Source organism: Anolis carolinensis, unplaced genomic scaffold (genome assembly GCF_035594765.1).
Source record: "Anolis carolinensis isolate JA03-04 unplaced genomic scaffold, rAnoCar3.1.pri scaffold_11, whole genome shotgun sequence".
Lineage (NCBI taxonomy): Eukaryota > Metazoa > Chordata > Lepidosauria > Squamata > Dactyloidae > Anolis > Anolis carolinensis.
The window spans coordinates 19,830,751-19,856,607 of NW_026943822.1; the positions used below are offsets into that span (position 1 = coordinate 19,830,751).

The window sequence follows — 25,857 nt, forward strand, 5'->3', positions numbered from 1 at the left end:
GCTTTGGGAGGGACAGTAGTTTTCAAGGGGCATGCCTGATTGTCTGCATCAGGATAGCCACCCAATGTGTATTTTACCATTGAGGATCTTCCTCTCTCTCTCTTCCTCTCTCTTTTTGAAAGTTGGTATATTCAGTGCCATAATAAATGACAGGTTAGATTACAATCACTAGGCTTGTATTAAGAACTAAGTTATTGGCCCACAGATTACATTGCAATATTTAACCTGTCAGAAAATAAAATCATCCTCCATCGTGCTCCATCTTCCAAGGCTTTGTTATCAGTTTTCTCAAGTATTTCCATTGACAGTCTTGCAATCAGGAAAAGTACTCTATTTCCTGTAGCTCTGATAACTCCATATAAAGACTTCAACTGCCCATCGTGTTGCATACATCTTCCTTCTCTGCTTTTTCTTTGATGACTGAATGATCTCACCTGTGTCATTTTCAAGCTATAAATCAGACCAATAGTGCTGACTATTCATCATGGTTATGCAGTTGAATGTAATATTCTTCTGCCTTTGAAGATCCATTGTTACACTGTGTGCCTACCCCAGAGCTAAAAGCAAAGATATTTTGCCTTGCTCAGTAAAGAGGCTTGCTGACATAAACTGAGAGGTTTCTACCCAAGATATTAAATGTCCCAAATGTTCTTCATAATTACAGGAAGACCTATATATGTGAGTTCACAGATAACTACCTGAGGAACCATATTCAATGTAAATATAACTTGCTTAATTGGCCCAGGAGGCTATTGTGGAAGGCAGGGATCATTGAAGGGTGGACAAAAGTAGTTATTTTAAATACTTGTAGCTGATGTGAGTGATTTCTTATAGGCATGATGAATGGGTCTGAGATGTACTGAGATGTTTTTCCTACTTGAAATGTCAGTATCCTTTTAAAGCAAGTTGAGATGTTTGATTTTTGTAACAAATATCATGTATTGATATATCACAGTATGTTTGGCTTTTGCACAGTGCAGCTCTGGTTGATCCAATAGTTGAGGAGATTAAATTTTCTCAAGATTGATTTCAGCAATGTTATCTGAGAACAGAGAAATGTTTACTATAAACATGGGTTATGTTTCACATTATTTTTGGACCCATGCTTATATTAATGTTGCTATTTGCTAGAGTTGCAGTTTGTTGGTGGTAATTTTGCTGGGATGTGGGTCTGGGAGCAGCCTTGATACTGAAGTAATGAAATCCACATTGTTAGTGTTTTAACAAGGAGTGTAGGAGGGATTTATCTAAATTAGAATCTACAAGGAACTGTGCAGGTTTCAGGTCACATCAGGAACTATTTGCACAAAGAAACAGCCTACCACAGACTGGTGGGCAGTAAAGAAAGAAAGAAAGAAAGAAAGAAAGAAAGAAAGAAAGAAAGAAAGAAAGAAAGAAAGAAAGTTGACTTATATTGAACTCATAAATTCTCTGTGATCTGTTCCTTCAGGTAACAAATAGGAGGAAAGGTGGCTTGAAACTTCAGCCAATTGTTTTAAAAATGCCAAAGGAGATAAGTCTCAAATGTTCTTTACACATTTTGAGGTAATTTGGAAAGGATAATCTTAGTCCTAATAACATGGGGCTTTTGAATTGTCTTGTAGATCCAGTTCATCACTACAAAAAAGCTCCAATAAAACAAACTAGGAATTTTGGGTGGGTTCTTCTAATATCATAGATCCTATGCACATCTTATTTTAAGACAATTTTAATGTTTTAATTTCCCGGGACAGGCTTGCAATACTAATATTACAGATTGAAAGAAGAGAGTAAAGACCTGGAAATTATCACAGACTATCTGTATTTTGCAATTAGGATACCTTTAAATTAAAGGCCACAAGTAGACTTGACTATCTTTCTGAAAATGTTGCTAGAAAGGACATACCTACTTAACAGAATTCTTAGACTGGTTACAACTTGAGGTTTTTATATGGAAATTTAGTCCTCATCTAGAAAAAATGAGTTTCATGAAAAAATGACTTTTCTTATCAGTTTCAGGTTATCAGAGCCTTGTGCTCATCTTACTCTTGTGTTTGTAAAAGCTGGGGGTTCTGGCTTCATGGAAAACTGCCTCTGAACAACAATTACGATGTAGTTTAAAATTAGATGCAGTTATCTTTACATTTTTCTAACAAGAAATGCTTTTTAAAAACACATTCTTAAAAAACATGCAAATGCCAGGCTTTGTTTACTTTGTTTAAGGATTTGGTTGTTTACTTTGTTGATTGTCTGCTATCGGAGGCTTATGTCAGTCTCACTAAATCACTTTGTTAAGATCTATGAGCATTTCTAATGTTTATTTTCAACGTTTTGTCAAAGCTGTACTACAGCTATTTAGGAAATTGAATGAAGCAGTACTTTTAGTAGTGTGAAGCACATATTCTGACATTGTGTTTCATGTAAAGTGCTTGGTGAGGTGCTTCTTTCTGTATAACAAAGATGTCTTTGGAACTATCTTAGGAACTAAATGGAGATTTCATGCATGTTCTCATTTCTTTTCACACAAACTTGTCTATTATAGAACTTCAGTGGCAGTACAATATAGTGGAGAGTAGGTATTCTGAAATAAGGGGCATTCAGTGATCAAATTGAGATAGAACATTAAACCATAATTTCCTTTAACTCTGTTAGCTTTTCCCTTTATATTTAACATTTTATTCAGCCATAATAGAATCACACATTTCTTTTTGCTTAATTTTTGTTTATTGTCCTAGCAGTTACCTCTATGAACAAATTACTGCTATGTTAAACTTTCTCTTTTTTTTGCCGGGTTTTTTTTTGGGGGGGGGGGGGGGTTCTGTGTCAGGAGCAACCGGAGTTGCTTCTGGAGTGAGAGAATTGGCCGTCTGCAAGGACGTTGCCCAGGGGACGCCCGGATGTTTTTGATGTTTTACTATCCTTGTGGGAGGCTTCTCTCATGTCCCCGCATGGAGCTGGAGCTGATAGAGGGAGCTCATCCGCGCTCTCCCCAGGTGGGATTCGAACCTGGCAGCTTTCAGGTCAGCAACCCAACCTTCAAGTCACGAGGCTTTTATCCCCTTGGCCATTGGAGGCTCCTGGGGGGGGGGGGGGTAAACTAACAGAAGGGCCGTCTGTGATTCTGGCACGCTCTTATGTAAGACCTCAAACATTAGTGGCACATATTGAGTCACCTGTTGCATACTTCATACATGTGTAAAGAGAGTAGCAGTCTTTCATGTCTATTTCAGGCAAGTGAAAGGATACTTGATCAAAGCTTTTAGTAAATACCCCAGGTTATCAAACTGCAGTGCTAGTACTTAATGATGCCCTGCTTAAGATCTGGGTTATGATCCATCTAGGTCATTGAGTAAAAACAGTTTCTGGAGCATAGATTGCCCCCATTGCACTCGGTATCTGCATAGAGAGCTGCAGGCTCTCTACCAGCTGCTTCATTTCAGGAGGTTCTTTTCTTTTATTAGGATGAATGATTGCCTCATAATAGTTCCTTCTCCCGCTATCAGGAGCCCAGACATTTGCCACCGCTTTCATGTATAAACCAGGGTTTGAATCACTCAGTATAATGTATCATCATTTTTCAGTTTGAGAATTTCAAACTTTTGAAAGGATTTGCATGTTTGTAACAATTTTCCTATTTTATATAAGTAAAGAAGAATGATATAAATGCTCATACTGTGCCCTATGGAGAGTAACTAGAAATGTAAAGACAGAACTAATGAGGTGGCTTCTGAACTAATATTACATTACTTGATCTGAAGTTTCTGTATGAGGGACTGACATCTAAAAGCTTCAGACACTTGGCCTGTTAGAGAGCAATCTTCTGCTACTGCGATATCATTTTCCTTGGAGAATGTATGTGTATGTACCTACTGTATATATACAACTGGATTTAGTGCCATCTAGTGGCTATGATCTTATATCAAAAAGAGAACAAAGAAAGAAATAGTTAGGAATTACGTCTTTGTCCCACTTTTTTCTGCTAATGTGCTTCAGCTCCTCCTTGTTTCCTTCCCCCAATATTATCAGGAGCCCTAGACATTTGCCACCCTTTTCAAGTTTGAGCCTTTGTTTAATACTTCGACTGCTTGCATGGCATTTTTTTGATGAAATCTTGATATAATTGCTCTCTAACTTGAATTTAACTTCAAACTCTTGCTTTAATTCTCTCTGCCCTACTTTGGTACCCCCTCCATTATTAGGTTTTATATAATTTTTGAAAGCTATCCATTTGAACTAGGAGGCTGCACAAGTATTTACCCCCAGTTTCTGGAGACAGCACACTCATATTAGAACAAGTAAAGACATGCACCATTAAATTTGATTCTATTTAGCATTGTTAATTATAGGTTACCAAAACGAATGTCTGGGAATTTTCTGAGTTAAGTGCGCTAGGGGTCATTTTTGCTGCTATACAACACTTTACTGACTTAATCTTGGAGTCTGTTAATATGTTCAGATTGCATTTGTCATGCTTCTTATCGAGTTTTGTTTTTTTAATATGAGTCATAGAGAAGGATTTATTTAATAGAAACACCGACGTTTATATGTTTGATGGTTTTGATAGCATTCAACAGGTGGATTTTACAGGTATCTTAATAGATTCCTGAGCGTTGTCTTGAAACAAAATGAGTGATTCAGACTTTCAATTAGGTCTACAAAAGTTACTCTCCCTCCCACCCTTCGCCTGTTTTGAGCTGCCAGAAAAAGGGTAAAGAGTGGTGTACAAAGTACAGTAGTGTGCAAAGGATAGTGCTTGACTCTTCTAGCAGACTGTTTAGCTTCATTACAGGGCACCAAGGGACTGATAGAATATTCAACTGGATTACAAAGCATTCCACCTCTTGTGCTGGATTGCTGACATGATAGTGAAGGTAAATCTTCTTCCAATGTCAATGTGAAGTGGTTTGTATATCTGCATGTGCTCAGGTGCAATTGCTTAGGCTTCCTATTGGCATACAGTGCAGCACAGCAGTGTTAAACCATGTCTATTACATGGACAAGCTATAGTGAGTGATGTGCTCACATCATCTACCCTCCTCAAGTGGTGAGGACCAGACTGGAAGCTTCAATTTCTATTTTAGATTAGTTGCAGCTTGTTGTGACATCCAAACTCTGAGAAACTGTGACTAATCATTAAGTATGGCTTGTTAAAATGAACTCTATGTGTGTTGTATGTGTGCGCATACACGTGCATCTCTCTGACTCTCTTGAAATGAAAAATTAGAGGACAAGGCATGATCTTCGCTTTAAAAAAATCTAAAATTCTTAAGTTAAACCTTACCAGTGAAGTATTAGCAGTATCAGGAGGAGCCGAACAACCATTATATAGAATGTATATAGCCAGTCTTTCAAAAGAAACTGCTTTAGTTGTACAGTAGATACTTTCTGATTCCATGGATGTACATTTGCTACATACTATTAATTTTTCATTTTACAAGATATAAATGCATTGCAAGACAACCCTGGAGTACTCCTTTTAATGAAAGGCTAAATCTGTCTTGTCTATGAATTGACAACCTGTATTTAGGTTTCTTGGCACTAATTAAAGAACGTGCTCTCAGCCACCTGTACAGAGGACTGTATTGAAAGCCATAATTTCTCTTGCTAAGGAGAAGGGGGAGAGGTTGCACGTTTATCCTGGTATTCTAGGCAATTAGCTCTCAATCAGTGTCATCTACCTCATCCGTATTATGGAAGGGCATCTACGTACAGACACTTATTCAAAAATAAGTAACATCGCCATTGTTAAAATATCCTTCCTATAGAAATAAGCAGATAGTAAAGTACTGACACTTGATTTTCAGGCATCTTGGCCCAATGGAAGTTTTCTTTTAATAGCTGATACTGTCGTTCCTATGTATCCATGGGTTCTGCTTCCATGCATTCAATCAAACACTGCTTGAAAATATTTGTGGGGAAACATCCAAAATGCAAACCTTGATGTTGTGCTGCTGTGTAGGCATACCCTGCTGTAGCCTCTCACCATTTTACAGATCCTTAGGCTTTTATCCATACTCATTTGAACTGTTTGTAATGTTGTAAAATGGGCATCATTTTACTACACCATTAGGGGGGTTTGAACATCCACTGGTTCTCATACTTGGGATTCCTTGGAATTTAATATTTATATTTTGCAGACAGCATTTGACACAGAACAATTGTGTTCTCAAAGAGGCAGTTATTCTTGAAATATAGAGCTTGGTTATTGTTCCCAAGAAAAGCAGGTTGTCTTGGAATGAACTATGAATGCTTGCAGGATGTCTCCTGAAAAAAGTAATTATCATGTAATGTCAAAAATATAATTACAAAGCAGTTTTATTTCTTGTAAGACAGACCTTGTGTAATGAGGGATAAAACATTTCTAGCAAAAATACTGAGTGTGCGGTGTATTAAATTATTACAGATAGGATGTTTAAAATGTAGGTCTTAGTCATTTTCAGAAAGCGAAGGAAGCACAAACATAGCTCACACAAATATAAATACTGTCTTGCTCAATTAGAGCAAAGTCTATCTATTTCTGTATTCTCATCCAACAAAGGTGAACCAGGTGACTCTGGGAGCGGAAGAGTCCATTAGGAAGGCATGATAATTTGCTCTCAATGTGAGGAGGTTTTATAGATCTGTCTTGGCAAATAGATGCTGGTAGACTTAAAAAATGGTAGACAGAACGCTTACTATTGAACATTTTGATAGCACCTAGAGAATTGCTAGAAACAGTAGCTTGTCTTTTGTGGGTGGAACATTATGTGGATCTGATTTTTTTTAAGTAAAACAATTTCTTTCATATTTTCTTATACAGTATTATAGAAGGTATGCAACAGATACATTTTAAGTGAGTAAGGAACAACATGGAGATATATTTCAAAGCAATGTTTAGAATCTTTGAAAACTAAAGATTTGATTTTTCTTGTATTTTACAGGACCCAGTGTGAAGACTTTTACTCCGTTTTATTTTATGGTGGAGCCAATGGACACTCTGTCAGTTAGAGCTTCATCTGTTCTGTTAAATTGTTCTGCTTATTGCGAATCATCTCCAAAAATTGAATGGAAGAAAGATGGGACTTTTTTGAACTTGGGGTCAGATGACCGACGACAGCTGTTGCCAGATGGATCTCTATTAATTAACAGTGTTGTGCATTCCAAGCACAATAAACCTGATGAAGGGTACTATCAGTGTGTTGCAACTGTGGAAAGTCTTGGGACCATTGTTAGCAGAACAGCTAAACTCACAGTAGCAGGTAGGTACCTTACATTGTTTTCATTTCTAGTGATCATCACATCTCAGAAACATGGGTCTGATAATATGATGGAATATGTGTTTAATTCAGCTTACATGGTCTGCCTTCCTGGTCAGGGAATCTGACTAAAGAAAATGTATATCTTGCCCTTAAATACCAGGCAAAAAGTATTCAGACATTGCCTCTACTTTAAAGGGAAGAATGACAACTAACTTGACGTGGGCTGGAAGAACAGTCTATATAAGATCTGGCTGATTAAGATACACTTTCCAGCTAACTTCCTGACATTGTTATAGATGGGTAGACTGTACTGATGTTTCTGTGTATCTATCTACTTTTGATCACTGCATTGTCTGGCCTTGCTTTCTGGTTTGTCTAGCTTTGATTCTTGGATTCCCTTTGGCTTGTTTGTGCATTTAGTTTGGGCGATAATTCAGCCAAGGTACATTGCTCCTGACCTTGGGGCTTCATGGCCTCGCTGATTTCATGTCTTATGGAGTGAAAATCTCCAAGTGACTTTTCCGGAAGTGACTTTTCCGTTTAGGGGACAAGCACATAGTGCATACTTTTATTGTAGAGCCTTCATGCTGCAAGCCCATCATAATGAGGCTTTGAGACCGAAAGCCCTTTATACTAGTAGTAAGCAGTTGCTTAGGCTGCTGAGACCGGGTCCCTGCAAGATTGTAAAAAGAAAAGCAAAGAGGAAGAGAAATTGCAAAAATGTTACTGAATGATTCCTGGATGATTCCTGGCATGTGGATAGACAGAGAACTGTGTGAGAGGGATGGGCTTCTGTGAATGAGAGGAGGGTTATTTTTAAAGAAGGGAGTTTGTTGGTGACAGTTGGGGGAAGACAGCTGAAGGCGTCAGTTGTGAGAGCCAGATCAAAGTGAACGTGTTTTGAAGACTGAATTGATTGATGGAAAAGGTCTGACATAATTCAGTTTGAATATTATTATATGTTTGGAAGTAAGCAGTTACCATTCTGTATGTTATCAAAATGAAATTGAACTACTTGTTACTTTGTTAAACTGAACTCTGACTAGCTTCCATAAGCCTGGCACATAGGCATGCTTATACTATAATAAGAACCAACTGTGAAAGTAATTTGTTTGCGTCAAGGTCATTCGGAGGCACAAGGAGGATTTAAATGGGGATCATAGGGCAAGATGAAATAGGGCAAGTGTCTAAGACGAGGAACTGTGGGACCAGGTTAGTTAGGCCATTGTCACAGACCCAAATTGTCGTATTGACCCCCCTCCAGTGATTTTAGACCAATGCTTTGATACCAATGTCAGGTGTGTCCATTCCTGTCACTGTTAAACCAGTTGGCAGGGGTGATATCAAGCTTTCTTAATCTCAGTCCTGTACATGAGTTGCATCTGAGGTCTCTGCGTTGTTCCGACCACCATGGAGAAATCTCTGGAGGTACTGATGGAATCGCTCATATCTGAGTGTAAGCACAAGAAGAGGAGATGTAAGAATACAGAAAGATATCATGCAGCAACAATCCTGCTGCAGTGCAACCTTAGCTGAATCATAGTTAAATCCAATAAAAAGTTCCGTTAAATCCAAGTCAGAACATCAGCCTTACAAAAGCAAGATGACTAGCTCTATTTATCCAAACTTAACTACAGATAGGACAGGATATATTGAAGACTGTACCTTTAGCATTTGTAAAAAGATTTGATAACATAGAGTTTGTAAAAATCAGTCTTCATTGTTCCATTTCAATGGGAATAGAAGCCTTGATTAGACACTTAAGACTGTATTTATCCTGCTTCCAAAGATGGAAAGTAGATGTCTTTATGTGATCTCTAGAAAGCTGCACATATCCAAAGTTCTGTCCTTAAAAAGTAAATAAGTAGCAATGCTGGTTAGTAATCAGGCATTTTGTGAAAGAGACTGCTGAAGAAACCAAAGTGATATTAGTAGAACTAGAGATACATTTCATATCCATAGGCAGCCAGAGTAGTTGGACCCGCACATACAGTTGGTTCCCCATATTTGTGGGAGTGAAGGGTCCAGGATCCCCACAAAACTGGAAAAATAGAAAATATTGCAACCCTTTCCCACCAACAGCCCAGACCTGTCACTTTCTTTCCCACCTTGAAGCCTCAGTTAAGAGTTTAAATCCCATTCCCAAAAATTGAGTTCTCCTCACTCTTTCTGCTGCCCCTCCACCTGTTCTTCAATGTCCTCCAAATAATACCAGCCTCTCAATCCATTCGTCACCTTCCTACTAGGAAGACTCATCCAGATTTTAAATCAATGTCTACTAAATATCAAAAACATTGGAAATTGTGTGATATTTGGCAGAGTATGTATGTTTTAGAACAATAGCAATAAACCCCTTGGGAAACAAAAGAATCAAAAAGAGAAAGAGAAAATGGCTCACACAGCTGTTTCCTTCATTTCCCTAATGAACTATTAGTTGCTCTCGGAGTTTTTTCTTTGCTTAATAAAATGCTCAGGGTAATGAATTCATTTTCATAGTTGCTCCCACATCCCAGTGATGTTTTCTGCCTTTTAAATTAAAAAATCACTTCCATTAAATTGTGTTTTTCTTCTGAAGAACACTCACACAATATATTAGTGCTTGATTTTTATCTGTGGGATTGTGGGTTGACAGTCCCAATTACCATTCTTCTAGTTTTCTTGGGTAGACCTTATGAGTGAGCAGGGATTTAACAAGAGTTGAATGGCATGAATTGTATTGGTAGTCATAATTTAGGTAGAACATTGCATCGGTGGGATTTACATCACTGTTGATTCACTCTTCAGAAGATAATTATCTGGTTGGGGCTATCAATAAGAATGAGGCTCAAGAATAAAAGATAATGCTGTTAGCAGTAATCTGGTTAAAGAGCAGATGGAATATAAGAATAGGGTGGATAAAAAATACATATAGTAAAACCCAGCAATGACTATACATTACCCTTCTAACAAAAATAATGAAATTATTTGTGAAATTTTAAAAAAAGCTTCAAGTTGTAATTGGAATGAAGTTCTGCAGAGTTCCTTTATGAAGTTCTTCCCCCCAGATAACCACTGCAAATGTTTGGGGTTTGGTACATAGTCAGGCAGAAAAAAAAATTCAAGCAGGAAAAAACCAGTACAGCTGTTAAAACTCATTGATATCTCTTTCATTATGAGGTAATATAAATTGCTTTTAACAGCTGTACTGAACTCTGTGATTCTGCAAATAGACTATATTTCACAGTGGAATACATCCCTGGGCAATGGGTCAGTGAGTCGGTCTGTTAGGCAGAAAGGAATAATGACCAACCATGTGCTCCTAGATGCAAGAAAGAAGGCATAAAGAAAAATAACCATGATCATGCTAATGTGTCTTTCATTTTTCAATTGTTTTTAGGAATGCCAAGGTTCATTGCTCAGCCGGAGTCAGCATCTGTCTACAGAGGCAACAGCATCGTTCTTAACTGTGAAGTCAATGCTGACCTAGCACCTTTTGTACGGTGGGAGCTAGACCGTGAGCCTGTCTTTCTGGATGACCGTGTATTCAAATTGCCAAGTGGAGCGTTGATTATTAGCAATGCCACTGATGAGGACGGTGGAACATATTGTTGTATTATTGAAATTGGCGGTTCTCCCAAATACAGTGATGAAGCAGTGATTAAAGTTCTTCCAGGTACATGCATATGTATTGATTCTCTTTCAAATCATTTAGCTAAGGTCAGAGAAGCTCTTATGGTTTGCTATTCAAAGTTTTTAATTTTAAATGACGTGTTACTCTGTAGTCCTCTAGAAAAAAACATCATAAAGTATACTTAAAAGGCTTTCGTGTTTTTGTGCCCAACCACAGAATAGAGAACTCTTGAATAACAACAGCTGTTTCTTGTTAATACACATCTTTGCAAGGACTTTTGCCGACTTGGTCACCATAGTAAGCTAGTCTGTGGATAGGACCTGTATCTGTTCCAGATTCTTTAATATAACTGTTAATTAGCATGTTCATATTTTCTGAAAGAAACTTATTAATAAAGTCACAAAATGATTAACAAGTGTACGTGAAAGCAAGTATGGAGCATTGTGTTTTAGGATGTTGTAGGGGACAGTTAGTATTGCCTTACATTTTCTTGTGCTGTTATGATCCTAGCCTTTCTGTTCACATTATTTGCAGAATCTGAAATTGTGTCAGATCTGGTTTTCCTGAAACAGCCTTCCTCACTTACAAAAGTGACTGGGCAGTCTGCAATTTTGCCATGTGTTGCTACAGGCACCCCTATTCCTATTATCAAATGGACAAGAAATGAAAAAGAGCTTGTTGCAGAAAGGTGAGTAATAGGTTTGGTGTCACGTCTGCTTTTAATGTTCTGCCACTTTTTTCCAAGTTGTTTGATATCCTTGCTTCTGAAGTGCATCTGACTCACAAATACTGTCAAAATGAGCATCTATGAGACATATATAAAGGAACACATTTTTATTTTTATTCCTGCTGAGACTTCTTTTATTCATTTCCTTCCATTTAGGGAAGAGATGTATGTCATACAAAGATGTGCAAGAAGGCAAATCTGTCTGCCTTTTTCTCCCCATCCATTACTCTGTTGGTGATGGCTAGGTGTGCTGGCTGTTTGTGGCTGTCTGTTCTGTTGTCTATGAAATTATATATCTTTAGTGCTTCAGTGAATATTGGAATACTCAGTTGCCAACAAAATGCATTACTCATAATACTGGGATGTCTTTTTACACCTGAAATTGACGGCACTTCCAGTTTCTTCTGGAAGAGGATTATGGCTATCCCATAAATGGCTTTTCTACTGTGTGCTCTTCCAAACAGTTTGAACAACAGAGTAGTACAACAGTTGCTTAGGGAATCTTCATAGGCTCAAGTCTTCGATCAATAGTAATCAAGTGCAGAGATGCTACTTAAAATCAGGATCTCGGTTCATTCAAGTGAGCCAGCTCCTCAAGCTTTTGCTTTTGCACTTGAGCAGGGAATGAAGACAACATTATCAATAAGGTAGATGAAGTAAGTTTGTGATATTAAAGAGGGGACAGTGACTGTTGGATTGTATCATAAAGTGGCTCAGCAATCTTACAACTAATAAGTTTCAGCTAAGACTGTGCTGAATGCTGTTAACACTGTGGCCCAAAATACATAAACCCTGGAATCCAAGAACTCAAGGAATAGCTTGAAATCTTGGATTCTTGAATCCAAGGGAAAGAATGATCCGAGCAACTTTGCTGAACTTGACTGTGACTAAGACTTGGTCTCCAATTACGGCCTGGTTTAACTAATCAACTCAAGATGTAACAGATAAAAATGGACAGTTTCTTCAAAACTATTCATCAGGCTTAGTCTTTGAACTTTGGTTCTGCTTATTCTTTCCTTTGTCATCAATTGCAAAATTATCCCTTTTTGTTCTTGGGCTTTCATGTTTGATTATAAAAACCTTGACCTATATATTTATCACTTCTGTTCATTAGTGTAGCCTCATTTTTCCTACCCTAATGTGAACAACGTAAAGGGCAATATGGTGAGCATTTGTTACCTTCATTAAATAGGGGATCAAAATAAACAAGAATACAGAGAAATGCATTATTGTAATTAGGGTTTTAAACTCTGTGTATTAATTATTGGAAATTGTTTTTTTTTAAAGGGGGGATTTAGTAGATTAATTGTATATTTAGGCTGCTCAGGAATGCTGTAAACATTTGTGTTCTTATCTTCCATCAGAATGCTGTATACATTTTTTAAATCAGTTCACTAATCTGTTCTATTTTGCACAGCTCTCCAAAGTTTTTGTTGCTGGCTGGGGGTACTCTGAAGATAAATGACATCACAGAAGATGATACTGGAGCTTACACCTGCATTGCATACAATGGGAATGAAACAATAGAAATTCAAGCTGAACTTACAGTACAAGGTTTGTGAATACTTTTAAGGAGTCAAATGTAATCAAGGCTAGCACATAATGTGATTTAACACGTATAACCATTGATAGTGATCCTCTGATCTGGACGTTGAGCATGGATGATTTCACAGCTTGGTGGTAGAGTCCTTGCTAGATTTGGTCTCTGGAATCTCCGGCTTAGACCTGAGAAAGATCTCTGCCTGAAATCCTGCAGAGATGTTACTAGCTGCAGAGCTAGGTGGATTTGATGGTACGAATTGTGTAGAGAGCTGTTACACAACTTTATTATAGAGGATCTGAGACTTCTTGGAAAATTTATAGTGATAGACATATATTTTATGAATAGCTGAGACTTACAAATGTTGGTTGGCTTTGGGGAAAGTAGAAAGATTGAAGTTGAAAGGAAATGTTCTAGGTTTTACTTAGGTGTGAAAACTGCAGGCTATAAAATACTCTTTCCTTTTAATTCTACTATACAGAGTAAACTGGAGAAAACTGCTGCACAAAGTAAGACTATTGGTGTTGGTTATTAAGAGAGATCATAGAATCATAGAATCATAGAATAGTAGAGTTGGAAGAGACCACATGGGCCATCTAGTCCAACCCCCTGCTAAGAAGCAGATGACTTGTGGGAGTTGATGCTGAGTATCAGTTTCTACATATTAGAAATTTACAGATGAAAGTGAGATTAATCATGGTGTCTTCCTCAAGCAATACATTCACTTTAAATCTGGCTGTACACGTGATCTGATTGTTAGTAGAAGGAATATTTAGAAATTGGAGGAGGGAAGAGCATAACCAAACATGAATATTGTATAGATGTTAGAAAGTATTGTATTGGTTCATGCATATATACATGTATATAGATTTGTTTCACTGTTTTTTATGAATATGTAAATTGAAAATAAAACCGTATTAATCACGAAACAAAAGATGAAGAAAGAAATTGAACTTATTTGTAGTCTACTGAGGTGAAAATTTTGCAAACGTGTGCTATATTTCTGAAATCTTCTTTCCCATAGTGGGAGGGATTAATGAAATAGATTAACTGTGTAGCCTCTCTACAAAGAAATATAACTTTCTACTTGCATATGTTTGTTTTGTTTTGAAACCATGCATAGTTAAAAGAATGGGAAATTAATCTCCTTTATTAAAAGCAATGCCAGTTCTCCTTTACTAGATTATGACTGGCTAGTAGGTTTTTTTTTCATTTACCTTATCATCTTCGCTCAGGAAGTTGCATGGAGACAGACAGCTCCTGACAAGGTTATAAGCTCACTTTTCCACAAGGGAATATTTTTTTTGTTTGTCAGTCATTGTCTTTGGTTCTCCAGAGACTCCTGAAAATACTGTGACGTAAATGCCATTGCTTTGGGATTTCCTGACCTGTCAGTTTCAAACTGAGCGGTTGAGAGGTTATACTAAAGGGCATTTCCTTAAAAATACTGCATTGAGCATGAAGGGCTTACTGTATTGGAAATCAAAGGTTGGGCTTTATACTTCCAGTACATAATGGTGATTTGTTTAATAGTTTGCGGAAAATTCTATCAATGTTATTTTGTAGTTTGCCTACTATCAATTTTTAGATGAAAATTATGAATTGGGGCATATTCTCAGTAAACCAAACTCACTAAGGCTTGGCACATGGAAAATCAAAATTTGTCTTTTAGTTGGTTGAATCTGGATATGGAGGGCCTACTGCTTTATATCAGCTGCTGCTTTTGGAGCAAAGCATCTTTCAACTCCCATTGCAATCTGTAGTGTATTTTTGGAAGACAATGTGACAACAATGTATTTTTTTCACTTGCTTGGCTATGTAATTATTTAGAAAAAACAGTTTTGGTTTTCTCATATTGACTACACATTATAGGATACCTATTTGACCAGAGATTTGGAGGAGAGGAATGTCTTTAAAGTATTTTCTTTTGGCATGAAAACTGCATCATGTCAGTTTTGAAAATGGTTAATAAGGCAATGAGTAAACAGAATGCAAATGTATGATTGCTTCACTCCTTTCATTTGGCTTCTTTTGTTGTTTTTTTTCACCTGCATATTTTCCGCCATACATGTAAGCACAATAAAATGAGAATGTGCATAATTAACACTTCACACTAATCACTTTGTGTATTAAAAGTACCCACTTGTTTTCTGGGTGAGTGTGGGACTGGGCGAAGGTGAAAAGAAAAAAAGGAAACCATGGTTGCTTTGAAATGTAATTATCTGGTGTGAAAATATATAATTTTCCATTAACATTTTTAATGTATGTGATTGACTCATTTGCTTTCTGGTGATGGAGTTTAATTTGTCTGCCACAAAGATCTACTTATACCTGATTGATATGAATTTGGAATATTGGATGTAATTAAGTGACAACAATTCTCTCCTACTAAGGCATTTCAGAATGCATTAATGGAAAGAAAATATATAATTAATGTTCAACATTGGTAAACAAGGCTGCTCCTTCTTCATTACCCCGAACTAGATAAAAGTCAAAAATAAAATTACACTCTGTCACCATTTCCTCCATTAGCAATCATCAAAAAATGAATTCGTATTTTCTAATATGATTTGTGTTTGGACATGGTAGAGGAAATGAAAAAGACACTCTTTTTTGTTGTTATTTATGCCTTTTTTTCTGGTACTCTTGCCTGGACCTGTACATGGGGGATAATTTTCTTCTTCCTTGATAGTTTTTAGTTCATACCCTTTCTTCTAACGATGAGTAAGTTGTGTATCTTATATTTTCATCAGTTCTAGAGTTATCTGTTCTAGAAATTTCTTTTAATTTTAACTGATTAATCTGTTAAAAGGTAAAAAGATGAACTAAGGTTATTTAACCACTTGTTCTCCTTAATGGAATGTTACTGTTGGATTTACTTGTTCGTGAACAACAGCAATTATTTTTGGAAGGTTCTCTGCTCAGTGAGATTCTTCTGAAACGTGCCTATAGTTCTGCAGAATCTGTTAAGGCAGTGGTTGTCAACCTGTAGGTCTCCAGGTATTTTGGCTTACAACTCCCAGAAATCCCAGCCAATTTACCAGCTGTTAGGATTTCTGGGAATTGAAGGCCAAAACATCTGGGGACCCACAGGTTAAGAACCACTGTGTTAAGGGGAGTTGTCTATTCACTTTTGTTGTATGCAATGGCCAGGCTGCCTGATCATTAATTGGTTACTGTATCTTTTGTTTCCTTTCTTGAAGCTCCCCCTGAGTTTCTAAAGCAGCCATCTAATATCTATGCTCATGAATCCATGGACATCGTGTTTGAATGTGATGTGACTGGAAAGCCAGCTCCCACTGTAAAGTGGGTTAAGAATGGCGACGTCGTGATCCCTAGTGACTACTTTAAAATTGTAGTAAGTATATGTTGAGTATGAAATCTATGATCTGCTTGCCTTGTAGTCTTAAGTTGGTTTCTGGTCTGTCTACATTTGGCCCATGAAAATACTGATTTATAAACTCTCATCGTTCTCCATTAATTATTATTCACCAGTGTTGTAGAGCATCAGTATGCAATCTGCAAAAAGTCTGTTTTGTCTTAAAGCAGAGGTGTACAAACTTTTAAAGCTGAGGGTCAGTTCACGGTCCCTCAGCCTGTTGGAGGGCCAAACCATAGTTTGAAAAAAACATGAATTCATTCCTACACATTTTCATTTATAGTGATGAAAGAATTGAGACAGACTGGTTTGAACTGGTATGGGCTGACATTTTATAAATTCTGTACGTGTTTTGCAAAGTCACTTCCCATCTGAGTGACATCTCATTTTAATTGCGAAACATCCCTTTATGAATCCCTTGACTGTAGTCTTACATGTTAATTCCATACATATGTTTAGTTCAGCTCTGAGAAAATAATGGAATTAAGAATACAAGTAATTTGAGATGAAGAAGAATGGCTATTTTCATTCCACATGGAGAAATTGTTAGTATTTGAGATCTTTAGTCTCCAGCCTGTGTGATCCCCAAAGCGGCAAAGCAAGACACCTATCACAATCTCAGTGTCTCCCTGTGGACTGGACTGGCTGCCTTGGCAGAGCTGCAGCCATAAAAACCGATAGTGCGAGACTCCCACAGTCCCAGCCGTTTTTACCCTTGGCAACCTTCCCTTATATGAGCAACAAGCAGGCTTATTTATTTATAATTACTTTAAAAACTATGTTCCAGTCCTATTCCCAGGGCTATTTAGAAAAACAATATAGCCGTTAAAATACAAATACAGAATGCTCTTGGTATCCGTTGGGGTTTGGTTGCACAACCTTCCATGGATATGAAAATCTGTGGATGCTTGAGTCCCATTATATACAATTGTGTTGCAAAATATTATCTGTTATATGAAATGGCAGTACTTTTTGGAGTATTTGGGGAGGAAATATTTTCAGAGTGTTTATTTCATGAATACGGAATCAATGGCTATGGATGGTCGACTAGATGTGAAAAGGCCTGAAAGCCTCAGATATAACATCAACAGTAGAAAGAAAAATTGGGAGGATTCAAATGGTATCTAAAAAGCTTCAGAAAAAAAATTGTGTTTTCCTGGTTCTAATGGAATCTGTGATGAAATCTTTGTGATATATGTGAAATCTTATACAGATTTCACCTGGTTTTGGTCTGGTTTAGAATTTTAGGCTTTCTTGAGTAGAAAATATTACCTTCACAGCATATCTGTTCTTTATTTAGAATGAACATAACCTACAGGTTTTGGGTCTGGTGAAATCGGATGAAGGATTTTATCAGTGTATTGCGGAAAATGATGTTGGGAATATACAGGCTGGGGCCCAGCTGATAATACTGGATCATGGTAAGAAACTGAAATCATACTTGAAAAAGATGGGAATCGAGCCTTTTCCTATCATAAGAGTTAGTGTCTTGTTTATCCATGAAGGAAAACTGCTTGTTCTTGCTCACCAGTCTTCTACTGTAGCATTATGCAAAATATAGTAATGTTGAAATGAATAATGATTATTTTAGTAGTTGCATGCAGTTAGCAACCTTTAAAATACTATCATAGAGCTATTTCTGGAAAAAAATGTGTTACATATAAAATATACATTTGTGTGTGTCTCTCTGTGTTTGTAGACATGTGCACATGTCTTTTTCGGACTCCTTCCCCCCCCCCCCCCAAATATTAAATACCATATTTTTGTGGGGTTTTGATAAATTGAACATTTGCCTTTCCTTGATTTCTTGAACACTATTCAGTCTACTGAAAAGAGAAATGTGGAGAAATCATGAAGCAGAAGTTTTTTGTAGCTGTTGAATCCAAAACGTTGCAGAAAGGAAAGGGTGAAAAAATACATGATAAAAATGTATTCCAGAGAAATTGTCTTGACTTTAAAACAGCAAAATGGAAATTATATTAGTAATAGAAAATTCTTTATTATTTGGGGTGCATTATATTTTATTTACAACTATTTTATGCCTAAGCACACTGTAGATTGGAGATCAATTGCTTGTTTCTTTGAAGCCATATATATATGAAGATTTAATAGTTCCCAAGAGTAGAAATCTTTGTATTAAAGCTGGAGGCTATTTATTTACAAAACAGCATGCAGTTTTCCAAATTTTGTGGAATAAATATTAGGAAATACATATTAATGAAATACTTCTGCTGTTTCTTTTCTTTTGGCATCTGTAACTTCAAATTCATTATTTTAGCTGCAAACTTGCATACATACATAGATTTGTACCCCAACATTCCTTCTAAAATTGAGATCTAAGGTAGCTTCTAATGTAATTAACATACAGGCCACAGTATATGCATTAAAATGTTATATGAAGATCATAGAATAGTCAAAATATTAAATTAATTCAAAGGTGCGTGAGAATTGAATTAAAATGTGAAAAGGTCACATTTGTCAGAAATACTTTAAATCACATGTTGTATCATTGGGTGGAAAGAGATATGATGTCCTTTATTGCTTGTATGAGAAAACAAATTCTGCCTTTGTGTTGGTTTTATGTTGATACTGGGTTATCTTATCTAAAATACAGCATCACTTCTGATTGGAACAACAGGAAAAGTTGTTTTCCTCTTTCAATTCAATTTTGATGCATTGATAGCGGCACACCTTTTTTCAAATTAGCGGGCGGGACAGGAAATAATGGAACGACTTCCTTTAAAACAGGAAAGTATGTTTGAAAAGTATGTCACGAGTAGGGGAGCAGTGCTTTTATCACACGTTTATGACTTCCTTTAGGAGTTTACATTGGAAAATTTAATATCATTCTTGCCAGAAAGAATATGAAATTTGAACTGATGGATTCAGGGTAGAGTCCTAAAGCATATCCCCATGAAATATAAATATTGGGCCAGCTAGCTACTAGGATTTCATTAAATTAGATCATATTTTTATGATGACAGTGATTACTTTGTTTTTCAAAAATATTGAATTGTAGGAGCAGGAGGAAAAAAATAACAAAAATCAAATACCTGTCCAGGTTGTACGCTTCAGTTTGTTTGTATGCTTTTGTTAAAAGGGGAGAATGAAGAAAGGAGGGAGTGTGGCATAGTTGTTTGAGTATTAGATCAGGACCCAGAGAAATCATATTTCAAATTTCTGCTCTGCTGTAGAAACCCACTGGATAACCTTGAACATGTTACAGGAGCTCATTTTTAAAAAGGCAATGGCAAACCTCATCTGAATAAATCTTACTAAAAAAAACACCTTTGAGTTGAAGTTGCCTTGAAGGCACATATCAGCAAGCAGAAGTGAAGAAGGTCCAATATTTTGAATCACAATTCCTCTTCCTGTAGGGAAACACAGATATTTATACTGTGGAGACAGCACTATGATGTAATAATTGTATTATACAGTAATAATTGTACTTGGTAAGGCTATAAATAATTTACATTTGACTTGCTCTCCCTTCCATTTCTTCCATTCTGCCTCTCCCCAAGCTCCAATTTCTCCTCTCTTTTTTCATCTTTCATTCAGTCTGAAGCCTTCTTCATGGCTGTCAGAAATTTTGAACTGCCTCTGAGATTTGTTCAAATGCATAAATAGTACTTCTGGCCAAAAGCAATCACCTTCCTTTAACAGTGAAAATAAAACCCTGAAAATAAAATAATATTAAAAGAAGCATTCCTTTTAGGCTCCTATGTTGTTAAAATATTTGAAGAAGGCCATAGAGAAGAGAAAATAATAATTGTTGCTTAATATGGCTGTCACAGCCAGAATAATATCAGCCTAGTATTAGAAATAAAATAATTCTATTCTATTTATTGGAGAATAAATGATCAAATTAGGGGATTTAGTGATCATAACTATATTAATGAGTTTCAATTACGGTTAATAGAGGGAAACAGACAATATGCAATTTTGAAGCAAAAAGGAAATTGATTGAATATTGGATTCAGATTTCATGGCGACTAATTGAGGACCATAGCTGTTTTGTAGGAAGGTAAAGGAGAGTATTAGGTTAAATTATGATGATTAAGTTACAATGAAGGGGTTCAGTTAGAGACATTTTAAATTAGCAGAAATAATGAATAAATTATTTTTATTTGACTAATTACACTATGTAACAAAATTAGAAAAAAGAAACCTGTTCCTGGTTTGAAAGTGTTGTTTCCTGTTTAATTGTGTGGTCCTTACTTTGAAAGTAGTTGTTGTACTCCAGAAACCTTACTTTTGTGGCTTCCACAAACTACGTTGAATTGGTTGAGACTCTGTGAGATAGCCATTGACAAGCTATAGCAAAGTGTGCTGCAGGATGTCCCTCAAAAACAAAGTTTTTGTAATTTAATAAACATTGTCCATGTTTTTATGATAGAACCAATTAAGAAAATACATTTATATGCCAGGAACAAAAATTGTGTTACATAGTGTTATCCGTTTTTGGATGTTTGAATATTTGAATATTTTGTACTTCCATCCATCCTATGTGCGCATTAAATATTTCTAACAAATTGCATGTTAATTTTTGGACAGTGTAGATCCGACTGAGAGTATTAATGGGGAGAATTCCTATTGAATCTTGAAGTATTTATTATACACTAACATCCCTCAAGAATTTTAAGTATTCCTCATATTTCTCCAAAATATTGATAGTCGAGTCACAGTTTCCTATGCTAAACTGATACACATATTTTCCTTAGATTCCTCTGAACAAACACAATATTTTGAAAATTATCTTCTAGCAGTAGAAAAATGATTTACAGTACATGAATATTTGCTGAAGTCCTGATTCAAACCACTTCTGCATTAAACATGAAGTGTGTGCATTACCGTCTTGGTGCATAAGATGTTTATGCATGCCCCATGGTATTTTGCTACTGTTTTGTCTAGTATGCATTCTGTTTGCAAGACAAGCCCCAGGCGAGAATTTCTTCCTCTTGACAATTTGTAGAATAGATGTGGGAATTAAATGTGCCATGCCTGGGCAGCAGTGTGTTTGTTTTGTACGATAGCAGGAGTGAGAACTGTGTAACAGAGGAACTCAATATTTATGATATTCTCTGTGGGTTTCTTCCCTTTTTTATTCTAAAAGTTTGCATTGTTCAAATTGGGGAGGCAGCTTTTTGAGAATCTTAGTAAGTCAATCAAACGTTTTTAAGTTTTGAAAGGAGATGCCTATTTTTATAGACAACACATGGAGGGCATTTTTCTTCCATGACCTGTGTAAAACCAAGAAAGAACTCTCACAGTAATGCAGGAGCAACTTCCATGAAGATGTTTGCTCAGTCTGTATTAGAAACTAATGTAATCTGATTTGATAACCGAACGAACAGTAGATGCAAGAAACGAGATAGCTTTGGTTTTATATGCAATGCTTATTGGTGCTTTGGTGTTTCTAGGTGCATCTACATCAGGTATGGGCAGACTTCAACCCTCCAGGTGTTTTGGACTAAAACTTACACAATTCCTAACAGCCACTAGGCTGTTAGGAATTGTGGAAGTTGAAGTCCAAAACACCTGGAGGGCCAAAGTCTGCACATACCTGAGCTACACTAGATTTAATACAATTTGACACCACCTCAACTGCCATAGCTGAAAGCGGTGAACTCATGGAAGTTGTAGTTTTACAAGGTCTGTAACCTTCTCTACCAAATATTGCAGGTGCTTCATTAAACTACAACTCTCAAGATTACATAACATCGAATGATGACAATTCAAGTGGTCAAATTGCATTAATTTTACAATGTAAATGCACCTTCTGTCTATGGCACTTCTTGTGTACATTCAGTCTCTTCTTTGTAGGCACGAGTAAGGCTCATATTTCCTGAGACATAAGTGTGGATGTGTATACATGTATGTGTTGCAAACTTTGATTTAGTTTTGTAAATAAAAGTCGAATGTCTTATTTTATATGATACTGTTGTGAATTCAGGAGGTAACTTTCTAATAAGTTAACTATTGAAGCTTGAATACCAGCAACAGATGTTTCCATTGTGAGATGATTTGTTATCTTCAGTTTTCACCAGTTCCTTTCCTACCCACTTTCATTATGAATTTAGATTTTTTTTTACTGCTTGCCCTGTATTGATGTCTCCTTTGGTTATTTCCCATTAGTTTTTGATAGTTACCTTTTTTGCCCGCATGTCAACTTTCAGTTTTAATGGCCTTTTTTGTGTGCTCATTTTGTTTCGTTTCCCATCGTGGTTTTGTTTATTTCTGTTTTGGTTTTCTTTCTGTTTTTTCTCTTTAAAATCGCCGTGGTGTTTGCCCTTCATGTCCCCCAATGTTTGCACATGACAAGATGTTGCCATCCCAACATTACCTCCCACATCACTGACCAGTGCCACTACTGACCATCTAGCACCAGCGACAACGGGACCCCTGCCTTCTGCCCCTCGGGACGTGGTGGCTTCCCTTGTCTCTACCCGCTTCATCAAGCTGACCTGGAGGGCCCCCGCGTCCGACCCACATGGAGATAATCTCACCTACTCCGTGTTCTACACCAAAGAAGCAATAAACAGGTTCATAATCTATCCATATATACAAAAGTCAAAGTATGCATGTTGGTTGGTTGGTTTGTATCACAAAGACTCCTATATGGCTTGAAGGATCTGGACCAAACTTGGCACCAAAACCCTTCATGACTCAACCTTTTCAGGTGTGTTTTGAAGCTGTAGCGTTGCGGGAAAATGTGGAAGTATGGGGTTTAAAATGTGTGCGAAAGATAAGATTGTTACAGCTAATTATTCACAGTGAATCATATCGGGAAAGGACAGAAAATAGAAAAATCTATTGGCCTAGAATTGTAACCAAAAAAGGTATAATACATTTTTTGAGAATAGACACATCTAAGGACAGTTTAACTATAATGATATCTTATCTTCAGAAGAGGAGTGAGAAGCAGAACTAGGATGTGTAATGTCATTATTCTAATATGCTTGTGTCGTTGAACACTAATATCTTTAATGCTTATATGCAAATTTTAAAAATAGCGTTCTTCTTTGTTGTCTCTGTAAAATATGCATCTGTAGTAGTTTCTTGCGTCTGTGCAGCTGAGACGGAATCTTTCTAGAAAGTTCTTGAAGTTATAGGGCTACATCCCTGCCACTACCACAGGTGTGAATTTCACAGATGACCACTCAAAGAAACACAGTTCCAGGTAAGCAACCATTCATTCTCTTATGTTTACATTTTTATCACTTGTTTTTTTAAATAGAGAGCGCATTGAAAATACAAGTCATCCTGGGGAAATGCAAGTGACAATTCAAAACCTAATGCCGGAGACAGTGTATGTTTTTAGAGTGATAGCTCAGAACAGACACGGAGCTGGAGAAAGTTCAGTGCCATTAAAAGTAGCAACACAGCCTGAGGGTAAGCATTTCAGATTTCTAATCTATTTGTTAATAATAAAATCTGTTTATAATTTCAGGAAAACGTGGCTCAAGAGCCTTTTCTTTCAGAGATTTAAAAATGCATATAAGCAATATAATGCCTTGTTAATTTGTAATCGATTTTGTAATATATCTTTATATTCTTCACTTCAGTTCAACTTCCTGGCCCAGCTCCCAACATTCGGGCATACGCAAATTCCCCCACATCCGTCACTGTCAGTTGGGAAACACCTTTATCAGGAAACGGTGAAATCCAGAACTACAAGCTGTACTACATGGAGAAGGGGACAGACAGTGAACAGGTGTGGTCCATAAATTCTTAAGGTTATATAGGAGCAAGTTCATTGAGATTTTCATAAAACCATGGCGTATAACATTGCCCTTTTTCTGAGTTTGTGTTTTGTTTTGTTGTATATAGCATCATAAGGCTGCCACTTGCCTTTTTGATTGAGAAAGGAAGCTCAGTTAAAACATCTAGTGTGGGTCCCCAGATGTTTTGGCCTTCAACTCTCAGAAATCCTAACAGCTGCTGAACTGGTTGTAGGCCAAAACACCTGGGTGCCCACAAGTTGAAAACCACTAATCTAGTGCTTCCTGAACAAAAATTAATTTTATACCTGCTATCTGCGTCAACCAGAATTGAGCCAAGGAGGACTCCAGCTTCCAGAAGCCCTAGTTGCTTCTCCAATGATCAGGAATTCTGGAAGCTGAAGTCCAAAACATCTGGAGGGCCACTGGATGCGCAGGCCTGGTTTAAACCAACAGTTTCCATCTGTGTTTTCCCAGATCTTGTTGTACTACAATTCATAACATTACTGACTATTGACTATGGTGGCAGGTGCTTCTGGGAATTGAAATAGCAGCTAAGGACCAAAGATTGGTCACCAGTCACTTAGATATTGGTCCTACTGTCTCCATTGTGTGAGAGAGGAGGAGAGTCTACAAAACAAGCAGTTGCTATAGCTGTGCTTCTCCAAGCAGTCATCTGTGTAGACACAACCCATCCTTCTTCCCATCTCCAGCGTTTTGCCTTGTATTTCTGGTAGACTTAGAACAAGTCCCTCTGCAGTTCTCTAACGGGCACCTTAAAAAGATGGGAAATGTTAGCACCAAAAATCTGCTCAATGTACGTCTTTGTGCAAATGCAACATTGATGACCACATGGAAAGTCACTGTTGCAAGTAAGCAACCTACTTTTTGATATCCTGCTGTGCTAATTAAGTAGAGATAGAGTCGGGCTCAGTTCTCAAAGTTGAGACAGAATGAAAAAAAAAAACTGGTTTAGTCACATTCGTTTTAGATTTTAGAACATATTTAGGTCATTATTTCTGAGCGCATGAGTCCTGGAATGTATTCCAGCTAGGATGCCTGCTGTTTGTTTACAGAAATCAACAGAAGCAGTGTTTTATAAGGCTGCACAATTTACTTCTGTTTGAAATGCAGGACATTGACATTGGAGGTCTTTCCTATACCATCACTGGCTTAAAAAAATACACGGAATATAGTTTCCGGGTTGTGGCATACAATAAACATGGCCCAGGTGTTTCTACGCAAGATGTGGTTATCCGAACATTGTCAGATGGTAAGTGCATTCTCGCTCAAAAAATAGTACAATTTCCCCATTCACTTTGTTTTAAAGAGATCTGGTATATATATAACACAGCAGTATAACTTTCTTTTGCAGAGTAATAGCTTTTGTATCTTCGGCTTCCTTCGCTACTTCTCCACTACTTCTTAATTCTCTTTAAAGTTGAGAAAAATATGATCCATTGCAACTAGTTGAACATTCTGTTTCTCTGAAAGGTGTGAATCTGTGGGCATAGGCAACTTATCACATTTGCTATATTTAGACCATTCAACTTGATTGATTGCAGTGCAACAGCCTAGACAACTATGTATGTGATCTTAAAACAGATAAACAGCACCTATCCGAAGTTTGTTCTGCATCCCAGAAGGATGCCGTTAATCACTA

The 25,857-nt window shown here is 36.9% G+C and overlaps 1 protein-coding gene across 10 annotated transcripts in view; it reads left to right on the forward strand.

The window, feature by feature from the left end:
• Positions 1-25,857, forward strand: part of neo1 (neogenin 1) — a 72,247-nt gene that overhangs the window by 23,904 nt on the left and 22,486 nt on the right. For 6 of the 10 annotated variants that reach the window (XM_008121009.3, XM_008121014.3, XM_003227708.4 and 3 more), the window contains exons 2-11: positions 6,900-7,217; positions 10,594-10,869; positions 11,362-11,515; positions 12,972-13,108; positions 16,298-16,452; positions 17,774-17,894; positions 22,796-23,015; positions 23,711-23,865; positions 24,039-24,187; positions 25,329-25,467. In XM_008121009.3, coding sequence (XP_008119216.2) covers positions 6,900-7,217; positions 10,594-10,869; positions 11,362-11,515; positions 12,972-13,108; positions 16,298-16,452; positions 17,774-17,894; positions 22,796-23,015; positions 23,711-23,865; positions 24,039-24,187; positions 25,329-25,467 — 1,824 coding nt within the window. The remainder of the gene's footprint in view (positions 1-6,899; positions 7,218-10,593; positions 10,870-11,361; positions 11,516-12,971; positions 13,109-16,297; positions 16,453-17,773; positions 17,895-22,795; positions 23,016-23,710; positions 23,866-24,038; positions 24,188-25,328; positions 25,468-25,857) is intronic. The other 4 variants (XM_008121010.3, XM_008121015.3, XM_008121012.3 and 1 more) reach the window with 1 other exon arrangement.